The sequence below is a fragment of the Cibotium barometz genome, chromosome 4, assembly GCF_041138505.1.
Source record: "Cibotium barometz isolate CiBa-2024 chromosome 4, ASM4113850v1, whole genome shotgun sequence".
Lineage (NCBI taxonomy): Eukaryota > Viridiplantae > Streptophyta > Polypodiopsida > Cyatheales > Cibotiaceae > Cibotium > Cibotium barometz.
This window is the reverse complement of record NC_141049.1, coordinates 23,523,063-23,535,119: the sequence shown is the minus strand read 5'-3', so window position 1 is coordinate 23,535,119 and position 12,057 is coordinate 23,523,063. Positions and strand designations below refer to the sequence as shown.

The window sequence follows — 12,057 nt, the reverse complement described above, 5'->3', positions numbered from 1 at the left end:
CATCTCTTTAGACTGTTGGAGCAGATCTCATGGCATCCTTGGCCCTAGATTAAAGAGCATTATGACTCGGTCATCACCCCATGATCCACTTACACAATTAGAACTCATGCGACTCATGACACAATGTACCCGGTTAGCATATATATCTAAACGAAACCATGTTATTTTTCAAAAACTACTACGGATATTCAACAACAGGCAACAAGATGAATGGTCAAAGATCTGGACACATGATCATGAGGGATGCTTTGTTTTCATACCTATTGGAAACCCCACGGTTTTTACTCCAAACAAACGTTTTTGCCACCTTGTGGAGTGGATGGACATCGTACGTGGATATACTATAGAAGATGATTCATTGATAACAGATGAAGAATTTATGAATCAATTATGTTACCTTAGGACCAGATTACCCTGTGTGAGAAGATGCTAATACCTGACCATACTCATTAGAAGGATGTAAATTTTATTCAAAATTTTTTGTATTCATTTCTCTTGTTATATTAAAACTTTGTATTTTGGAAGTGGTATCTTTATGCCCATAGCAAATTGATTCTCCATTTTCCATAATTTTTAAATAATCACATATGCTTACAAAATTTGTGTCCTTTAAACAATGTATTCTTTATAACTTAGTAAATAGTGTTTCCAATATTTCTATGTAAGTTTAATCTTTCAGACGGTGACTCAAACACCTTCCAAAGTAAGTTTCTTACACCTATTCTTACAATAATGATCATGATTAAATAATTATGCATAGAATTTAAATTCATACTACTCTAAGTTCTATTTCTTATAAAATCATAATTAAAAATAACCCTAGTTATGTTTGGAAGAATAATTATATTTCAATCCATTTGCATTGTTTCTCATATTTCTCAATGTAGAGCATTGCAATCAAATATATAAAACGTACGACTCTTACCCATCGAGGATTGTTCACATTAATCAAGGTGGTTAGAATCATTACTAGTTATTCATGTTTTATCAAATTTATCCATTTTTCATTTATAATCTCCCATCCCCTCAAATAGCTTTTCCAATTCAAGGTTAGCATCTTTCTATCCTTATATCCATAACCAATTTAACTTTTATTTTTATGATGATAAGTTTCTCATAAGATTCTAATTAATAACTTTATATAAACCCTATCCATAGAAGTAATAAAATGATTCACATCTATTTCGAGTGTTAATATTGTTTTTGACAAATTATTTCTATGACACCAATGATGGAGGTATATATTTGTGTATATACTCACTTTTATTTACAAGACTTTTTCATATGAGTTTTTATAATATTTTTATAACCTAAGAACCTAATTAATAAACCTTAGATTCAACATTAAGATTAGTTCAAGTTTAATAACTTAAATGAAATTTCTAGATAGAGAAAATTTATGTTGGAATTTAAGTTTCAGAGGAAAGTGGCCACTCCACCTCAAACTTCTATTCTGAAGAAAGTGATGTATGGAATTAATCTGGTGGTATGGGACATCAGATTGGTTTCATATACTTACTCCAGACACATTTATGTCGTCTATCTTCTACCATCATATGCGTGTATGTACAACACGCCTATGTGGTATGGGACACTTAGACTCGTCTTACATACATTCATTTGATTGGTTCACTGCATATGCATTTTGTGTAGATCTAGTCTTCCACACCAATCATGAAGCCATCCTCTCATGCATTTATGCAAATGTATATCGAGGATGCCTGTAAATGGTATACTTTTGGGCCTCCACTGTTTGTTTCAGTTGGTTCGTATGGAGGGGTGATTCCCGAGGTACTTACACCTCTAGCAAACATGTGTGTGGATGTTATTTGATTATTTATGGGTTGCCTATATCTCAAGATGACATCAGGATTAATTGATGTGTTCAATTAATTGTTTAACTAACGTGGATAGCGTCTGAGTATAGCAACAAGAAGTGCGAGGGTACCCATTGAGGTGTCACACTGCATGAGATGTGCAAGGGTACCGATTGAGGTGTTGTATGGCTGGTGGATTGAGAGGTGTTGTGAAGATGATGATCATTTTTATTTTGTGAATCATGTATTAAATTTTTGTGCATATTTTTTTTTATCAGTGTGACGATCACCAATTTTGGTGTCGCACCAGTTTTTCTTGATTGGTATTCCATGTCCATAAGAACCTCGGAGCCATGCCTTTGTGCCGCTGAGCCATGTTTGGACCTATGAGTTTACCTTGTAGGTTATAACATCAACAATCTTGTTCTCTCGGTATTTTTCTTACACAACTGAGGACAGTTGCTTCCTCAAATGGGAGGACTGTTATAGGTATATATTTTATCATATATTTGATGAATTAATAATCATACAAAATATATTTAATTTAATTTGTGCAAGATTCAGGTTAATGGAATGTGCAAGTGAGCACAAGATTAATATATGTGCAAATATGCATAAAGTCATTTTATGTAATAAGGCCCACTAGCAATTATATTTGGGCGAATGTTTTTATATGTACAAACCTTAGGGATTTTGATATGATTAAAAATATGTAAAGTAATACCCCAAAAGTGGAAAAAGCAAGCCCAATTTGTACGCTCATCTATTCTTAGCTCCTTGGGCTATTTCTATGAATAAAATTCTCTAAATACACAAGTCGTGGAAGTGGAGCTACACGCTTGATGGGGGAGATTGCACCCAATCTGGTTTATTGTGTGGTATTCTCTATCCTTTACTTTTGATGGTGATGTTATTCTAATTCTTTTTCCCTTGGTTATGCTACGTTATTTAATTATCAATTTCAATTCAAGTCTTTATTCAAATTATGATGTAATTTGTGAGATTGTTAATTAATTCTTCAAGAAGTACAAAAGGGTCCGTGACATTGGATGCATCTCATCGATGGATGTGGTGCATTACACCATCCATTTGATCTACGAGAAGGCAGGATCGATACGGTCATGGGTCAGGCATGGCTTGGATTTCCATTTGATCTAGGCATCATTATCATTAGCCTCACCGACAACACCCTCCTATCCTTTGCTTAGGATCATTTACATGTGTATTTTTGGGGGCCTTGGTCTATATTAGATATAGTGTTCATGGGCATTGTACCACTCCATGGTCTATCAACTGAACCACTACATGAGGACTCTCTTGGTGGTCCACTCAAAGACTGTGATTGCTGACTTGTATTCTGTGCAACCACATGTCCACTCATATCACTCCCAATAGGTTCTTTTTCAGCAGCATACCAACTGCTCATCTCATAAAAAACAACATCCCTACTTACCCTCAACTCACGTGTAGCAGGGTTATAACACCTGTATCCTTTTTGCTCAAGGGAATATCCAATAAACACACATTTTTCAGCTTTTGGATCCAGCTTAGTTCTCATCTCATCTGGCACATGCACATATGTAATGCATCCAAAAACTTTTATATGAGATAAATCAGGTTTTTTGCAAGTAAACCTCTCCTTTGGAGTGTTACATCATGTATGGCTGCAGTTGGAGTCCTGTTCTCATGATGTAAACTGCTGTAGAAACTCAGTCCAATAGCTATGCAGTATATTCTTCTCTTCCATCAATGCTCGGCGCAATCTCAGCAATGTGCCCGTGTTTTCGCTCAGCAACTCCATTTTGCTGCGGAGAGTATCTGTATGTGTAAACTGTCTCCGAATACCATTTTTCTTCAAAAATTCAGAGAACTCATTGGAGAAGTACTCTCCCCCTCCATCTGACCTTAGCACTTTACATATTTCCCTGTTTGCTTTTCCACCATAACTCTGAAATTCTGAAAGTGAGTGAACACCTCACCCTTCTCCTTCATGAAGTATACCCATACTTTCCTTGTGTGGTCATCAATAAATGTCACATAATACCTGCAGCCTCCCATCGACATGGTCTTCGTAGGACCCTATACATCTGAATGCACAACATCTAGTGCATTTCTGCTCACATTTTTGTTACGTGGAAATACATGCTTTGTTTGCTTTCCAAATTGGCATGCTTCACATATTCTTTACATACCTTCAACTTTAAATTTTGGCAGCCCTATCACAATTCCTTTAGTCTACATAGACTTCATTCTCTGCACATTCACATGTCCAATTCTTTTATGCCAAATGTCTGTGTTTGCAACAATTCCTGAACCATTTGCAAACATTGCAGCACTCACTTCAGGCATGTTTACATTCAATGTAAACATTCTGCCCACTCTCTTGCCTTTTGCAACCAACCTGCACTTGTCTTTAAAGTCTTCAACATAACAACCATCAGGGTTAAACTGAACCTGCAACCCCTACTCAATCATCTGGCCAACTGAAACCAGATTCTTTGTTATGTTCGGAACATGAAGTACATCTGCAAAAGAAGGTACTTCACTTTGCCATCTTGCATAGACAATGGCACATCTCCAACATGGGCAATTGGATGAGCAATGTCATCCCCCCCTGTTTCCACAAAACCTGGTCTATCAAGGTTTTTCATCTCCTTGAACCACTCCCCGTGACTTGTCATGTGGTTCGAAGCACCTGAATTAACGTACCATACATCATCTTTATGTGCTGCTTCAACATTTTCAGACACGGCATTAACTACATGCTGCATAACAAACAACCTTTCATTATCGTCATTGTTTCTGCTCGAGGATGATAGTTATTTTGCTGCAATTTCCCATTTTGCTTGTCAGCCTACTTCCCATAACAATCTGCCTGCACATGTCTAGGCTTACCATAATAAAAGCATCCACGTGTATCATTATACTGCCTTTGCCAATTTCCACGACCTCTTTTAACTCCCCCTGCCTCTGAATTGGCCTCTTCCACCTGCGTATTGTTGTTGTTGTTGTTGTGAATTCTGGGACTGTTGTTGTTGTTACTGCTGGCCATAATTCTGATTACCTGTTCGGCCACCTCCTTAACCGCATCCACAGCCTCCTCTACCTCGTCCTCTTCCTGAACTTGTGTAGAAGGCCTGTTGCTTTGAATTGTTTTTGTTTTGTGAAGACTGTTGGTCTTCACCCAAGCTCTTCTCTTCTATAATCAACATAGACACCAAATCTGTAAAATTGGAAATGTTTTTCCGAGTCTGAATAGACGTCTTGAACGCCTTATATTGTGGCCCAAGACCACGTAGACAGACTTCCACCTCATCATCATCATCTACTGAAACACCAATAGATGCAAGGGATTCCATAATACCCTTTATCTTCAATGCATAGTCATTCACAGACATACTCTTTTTCTCCAGAGTATGAAGTTCATTCTTCAACTGTATCTTTCGTGCCTTGGTATTTGTTTCATAGAATTTTACCAAGGTGTCCCACGCCTCCTTAGGGGACTTAGTATCCTGTATGTGCCCAATCATGGTGTCCTGTATACTGATAGAGAGCCAATACATAACTTTTCTGGCTCCTTGGTTCCAATCCTTGAACTCTTTCACATCTGCAGAGCAGTCGGATTGATCTCCGGTATCTCCGGTGCCTCTTCATGCTCACCTTCTATGTAGTCCCAATAACCCTTTCCCATCAGGAAATTTGTCAACCTGAACCTCCAAGCATGGAAGTTGTTCTTATCAAGCTTCTTAGCAACAATCTGGTTTATGCCATCATTTGACATCTTGCCAGACACACAAATTTATCAGAAATAGAACTCTGGTCTATCCTGCACAAACTGCTATATTTTCTGCAGCGGTACTGTAGTACACTCAAATGTCACAACCACTGACCTCAATGTGCATACATACACCCAATGGCAGCTGTTGACCTCCTTACAGCACACACTGTTTTCATAGCCAATCTGTCTTCCTGTAGTTCTTAAAACAGAGTTCAGAGAATCGATAACTTACCCACGCGCAGTACTTGAAATCGTCTGCTTTTTAAAAAAACAGAGGTCCTGAGGCGCCCGAAACGCTGTTTCGATCCAAAAACTCAGTCCAATAGGACAGTATAGTTGCCCTATAGCTTTACTCCCATGAAGAAAGCTCCTCAATCAGAGATCGTTTGTCGGTGCCTCCCGTAGAGCTCCCGACAAGGGTGTAGTCGCCAACACAAATACGAACGAGTGGTTGAAGCTCTTACCCTCATACCGTTTCCTGTGCTTCTCTTGCTTGTGCAGCTCAGCCCTTAGCATGAACTAGGCTCTGATACCATGAAAAGATGCAGGGGAGAAGAGAGCTTGAGCTCTTGCAAGCACATACACACTCACAAAACTCTAAAAGAGAGCACACAAGGTGAGAGGCTGAAAATCTTCTTCTTCTTCTCTCAACACTCAACACACCATATACAAAGATAAGAGTACACAATATGAAAAGGGAATCAACCAAATACATACTAGGATTCTCTATAGTGTGAACCCAACTAAATGAGCTAGCGCTATAACTATGCCAGTCTCTAGAATGGCTGTCACACAGCCTGTCATCCCACTGGCCGCATATCACCCATGATCTCACCAACCATGCCAGCGGTGTAAGTGTGGGGCCTATCCCCCAGGCAGGTCATCAATGTCCACCGCCTCACTAGATGAGCTCGATATCTCAACAACCTTTGTGCTGATGAAGCAATGTAATCTTTGTGCTGAGATGAAACTTGAGATGGAGAGCTTTGCTTGCTAATCTCCTGGCCAAGCCTTCCCACCCCCTAGAGAGTATTCTTAAGCCAAGGGTTGGGGCCAAGTCTTCACCGCCAATACCTAATCCTTTACCTTACTATTTTTCCAAGGCACTCATGGCAAGTCGTATTCACGAAAACACTCCCCTTGGCATCTCCAACCGATTGCCAAGGTACCCTCACCACAAATCTAGCTTTCTAAATGATGGAAGAATGTATGAAAAGCTTTGAAATGGATGAGAGTCAAGAACACGGACCAATGACAATTATAAAACATGCCAAATGAATATAATATCAAGGTTCACTAGCCTTACGCCTCCCTTATGGATCCGGTACATAGCCCCTCACCATGGGCTCAAAGGAACACACAAAAGGCATCTCAAAAAAGCATAGGCATGTGTCATTTCCATCATCATGCATCCAAATAGCTCAATGTACGCATTAATCAAGCTTAAATGGAGATATAATTACCATTTGAATCACTAATTTTAATGTGGATTCAAATGCAATTCCATATTTGCATGTATGGCCATGATGAAAACCCCATAAAATCAACAGTGGCATGGAAACTCCATCACTCTTGTTTCTTAATCAAAGAAGCGTGCAAATGCATCCAATAAAAGGACTCACCCATTGAAGAAAAGAAAACCCCCAAAATTGTTGGTAATTATGATCAAAACTTTTAAATGCAGGCTTAAAGGAGTATTAAGCCTTGCTAATGATCACTAGCATCATTGTCTACACTTGGATTATTGATAAGAAACCTTGATTTTTTAAATGAAAATCCTAATAACCAAGAAATTGAAAATTGGAAGCATTGAAGAAATTAGAGTCTTGCTTAGGCATTGGAAAGGCATTACCATTCATTTTGGCACTTAAATCGTGGTGAAACCAATTTGATAAAAAATGGGCGCGGTCCCAAAGCATCCTCATGGCTAAGAAAACTCCAAGAGAATAGTCATTGGCAAGCTCTCTAAGCTTGCTTAAGCCTTAATCAAGCTTAAGTAAACCTCAATGCTAGCCATAAGCTCCCTCTTCACCATGGAATATGCAAAAAAACGCGCGCATCGAAATTTCTCCTTCACGGCCAAAATCGTGAGAAATATGGCTTCCATAGTGCTCAAACAAAAGCCCATAGTATGCCTTAAACAATTACTCAAGCCAAGCTAAGAATAGAATGACTAACGCGTGGTTGTAGAAGCTCTAAGAGACCAAGAAAATGGCAAAATCGTGCGAAAATTAGTAGCCTGGCAGGGTAGAAAAACGCACGAAATCACCACAAAGAAGTAAATAAAGTCCTCTTCTAATTGATCCCCAAGATTTGGCAAGCTAATTTTGCAAGATGAAGGCACCCTAACTCACATAAATCAATCAGGAGGAAGAAGAAGAAAGGGGAAAACTTTTTGATTAACACTAATCAAGATTAGTAAATCTCTCCCAATTTTGGTCTTGCCTTTTTCAAATTTTGTAGAGCAGCTACCCCAAAATTGATCCCTATCACATCCATGGCCCCAAAAACTTCAGGAATTAGATCAAGAAATGGGAATTTAACCAATCAAGGTCACCATATCCATCTTCTTGATCAAGAAAATCAAGAACATGCAGAAAGTTCAAGAAAAATACAAAAAATTCAAGAAAAAATGGATCAAAACAAGAGCTCTGATACCACTGCAAGAAAGAGGTCCACTCATTACATGGAGTAGACAACAAGGGTGTAGGTCACCATCCTAGATCTCATATAAGAGAAGCTTACCATGAAAGCTTGGCGGCATGAGCACCAAGAAGACATAAATGTCTATAGAGTGAATATGATTTAAAAAAATACAATGTCCATGAGCCCTATATCTAATATAATCCAAGGCACCTAAAAGTACACATGTAAATGACTCTAAGCCCAAATGCTTAGGCCTCATCTCCCATGTGCATGTGCAACCAAATCTACTTCATTGCAAGAAGAGATATAGACTATAGTGAGTCAGTTGGTTGAAGGTTCACTTAATGTGAATGAATTTTTGTGGTTTCTCATAGGCGCCTACTACCAAATGACTCTCCTATCTCTGAAAATTCAGAGCTCCCAAATGACTGCACTAATGAGGGATTTACCTCCATCAATATTTTTTGTTTTCACTATGGAAAAATCCTATGGATTCAGATGTTGCTTTGTGATGATCCTCCGGGCTGCAAGCTGCGGTGTGCGGCCTCTCTGAGCTTGCTAGCATTCTTCCGCAGCGTCTTACCCTCCTCGCCTTCCATTGCAGCCCTCACCATCTTCTCCACCTCGCTTCGTCGCACAAGGCCATCTTCCCCATTGAATTTAATTAAGGTTTTTTCTTTTAAATCAAACCTTTCTTACTTTTTCTGTTATTCTTTTATGTCTACGGGTTGGCGAATTCGAATTTTCTTCTTCCTTTTCTTTTTCGATTCTACAGCGATGGACGTTGGCTTCTACGTCTTGCTGTCCCTGAAACTGTTGCAAGCTGTTGATGGATTGCTACAGGCATCGATTGCATTAGTTAACGCTATGCTTATGGGCTTGACAATTTGGTGCATGGCCTGGTTGGAGGGGCTATTGGATGACAATGTTTCTTCTTCGTTGCTGGCATTGCCTCTTGATCTGCACAACACCGCTTCTAATCTGCTCATACGCCTACCCAAGATCAAAGAGGGAGGCAATTTAGGCTCTAATACCAGTTTGTTGTCAAGAAAAACACACGATACACTCTCAACTCTCTCACAAAGATGGATGCGCAGACATAAAGACACGAGAGATACACAATAGATAAAGAACACGTTGAATAATGAGGGGAGCGAATCGATGAATGGAAGGAGATGCGCAGACAGCGCCAATTAGGAGATGCAGGCGGACCTGCTATGAGGGCGACGAGGGGCTGATGAGGGATGAATGGAAGGAGATGCGCAGACAGCGCCAGTTAGGAGATGTGCAGCGTTTAATTTTTAAAAAAACTATTAGCAAAGGTTATCCCAAGTAGCCCTTATTAATTAATCGAGTACCCCTTATTAATTAATCGATTTTGATTTTTAGGTCATTGTAGGCCCCTATTACCAACACATGCGGCAACCCATCGGTTCCGGCTTTGCGGCGAGGAATCTGTTGCCCAAACATTCCGTCTGATTTCCAACAAATCCGTCCGTCCTCAAACTCTCGCCAATGGCGTAACTTCTTCGTCCACATTCTGGCTCCAATTTCGCCCAGCAAATCCGACAAGCTCCGTTTATTTCCGCCCCAATCTCAGTCGCCATTCTGAACCTACGTCGCTCAGTTCGGCAAATGCGTCGCCATTCCCGTCTGCAAAGGCCCCACAGACCCGTCGCGTCCTCTCCTGAACTTCTGCGTCGCCCGCTTCTGCACTTCTGTCTTTGAGCGCCCAAACCGAGCAGTCTGTCCTCATTCTGTCCAAAACTTCCGGCATTTTGCCGCCGCTAGTCCGAAAGATGAACCGCCAATGCTGGTCTCTTTTTCTGCTTTTCAGCTCTCTGCTGGCCCCTCCGTCGCTCGCTCTGTCGGTCCCCAATGACTTGATGCCGCGCCCCTTGCAGATTCCTTTGTCGTCGCTCCAAGATTTCGTTGCCGGTGCGTGGGGACAGTTCAAATCTCTTTTGGACGCCGGCGTCGGCGACTCCAGGGATGCCATCACCCCGCTCAAGAGATACTTCGCCAAGTTCGGCTACCTAAACCTTGCTGCCGGACAGAACGTGACGGATCTTTTCGACACAGATACTCTGGCTGCCGTGAAACTCTACCAGGAGAGCTTCAATCTGACGGTTTCCGGCAAGCTGGATTTGCAGACTCTGCTACAAATCATGACGCCCAGGTGTGGGAGAGAAGATGTGGCCAACGGAATCCCTCTGATGCGGCAGTCTGCATTTGACGGAAACAGTACTCACATAGTGCGCCACTATGAATTCCTCCCTTCTACACCCAGATGGCCACCCGCAAAAAGAAACCTCACCTATGCATTCAGCTCCCTGAGTGAAACACAGAGATTGAGCTCTGATCAGAGACGGCAGGCCTTCGCCGACGCTTTCAGCGAATGGGCGGCGGTGGCTTCCATCAACTTCACTGAAACAGATGACTATGATGCAGCAGACATCAAGATTGAGTTTGTTTCCTTCTAACATGGTGATGGGGAGCCCTTTGATGGCATCCTGGGTATCCTAGCACATGCATTTTCACCCACTGACGGCCGGTTTCATCTCGACGACTCCGAGTACTGGCATTCTTATAGCTCCGGCGGTGGTGGCGTGCCTCAGGAGATCGACCTGCAGTCTGTGGTGACACATGAGATTGGGCATCTTATTGGCTTGGCACATTCCCCAGTAGAGAATTCCATCATGTACCCAAGCATTGTCCCAGGCCAAGTTAAGCTTCAGCTGCAACAAGATGACATCCAGGGTGCGCAGGCTCTCTACGGCGCAAATCCCGACTACAACCCTCTTCCAGGAGCTCCCCATAGCCTTGAAGATGTCAATAAAGCTCACAAATTGCCATTCCTCTCTTCTTTTTGTTTAACCTTATGCTCCACACTGTTGTCACCGTAGGAGCACTGAAGAGGAGGGTGGAAGCAACCACCAAGATGATCGAATGATGACAGCCTAAGCTATTTCGATGATAGTTTACGTGCCCACTTGCATGCGAACACACCCTTAGTATGAGATGTCTTTGAGCCTCGGACCTCCCGTAAAAAGTCTAAAGCCTTATCCATTAGGCTACCACCTTGGAGAAGGTAGGTGTGTGTTTCAGTGTGGCCATCACTCGAGCTACTTGTCTTTTCTACCTCTCTCTCTCTCTCTCTCTCTCTCTCTCTCTCTCTCTCATTGAGGCTTTAGATTTAAAAATACATGTAGTTATAATTTTTGAAATTTGAAGGGTTTTGGCGATAAATTTTTTGAATTACTACCTTCCATCAGTGTTCACAAACCTGTAATTGCAACTTTTTTTTTCTACCTCTAAATTTTATTTTGCCAATTTTGAATTTTAGTCATATTTTTGCTCAAAAATCTAAATTTCTCAATTTTGAAATTTAGTCATATTCTAGCTTTAATCTGTAAGAGCTTTAGAAAAATTACCAAAATTTCAAGGCTATGTTAAAAAATAGTCATCAAAACATGGCAAATGGCATCCTTCCACCAACATTCAAAGGTGAATAATTAACACAAAAAAAAGACTAGCGACTTTTTGGCCATAATTTATAACAAAGCACATATAATATTAAATGTGGCATCAAGAAAGTATAATTTTATAATTTTTAAAACAAAATCATAATCCTTAATTGTTGGCACATTTGACAATTCCCCCACTCCTTACAATGTCCTTCATAAGTAAAGCCAAAAAAATATGTAAGCCAAATGTCCCAAAGAGGAAAAAATCATGGAAACCGAGGTTTAAAAAAAAATCAAAGCCGTGCTTGCACCTCTTTTTTTTTTTGAAAACTCCCTTTTGTAAGCACTA

At 40.6% G+C, this 12,057-nt stretch overlaps 1 protein-coding gene across 1 annotated transcript; it reads left to right on the top strand.

Annotated features, from left to right (window-relative positions):
* The first annotated feature begins 9,654 nt into the window (after positions 1-9,654).
* Positions 9,655-11,124, top strand: LOC147639056 (metalloendoproteinase 2-MMP-like). Its single transcript, XM_086782699.1, has one exon. It carries the CDS (start codon positions 10,041-10,043, stop codon positions 10,722-10,724), a length of 684 nt encoding a protein of 227 aa, XP_086638825.1. The 5' UTR covers positions 9,655-10,040; the 3' UTR covers positions 10,725-11,124.
* The last annotated feature ends 933 nt before the right edge of the window (positions 11,125-12,057 follow it).

What these genes read in the sequence shown, in the direction of transcription:
- LOC147639056 (XM_086782699.1), top strand. Translation starts at nt 10,041, where the DNA reads ATGAACCGCCAATGCTGGTCTCTTTTTCTGCTTTTCAGCTCTCTGCTG.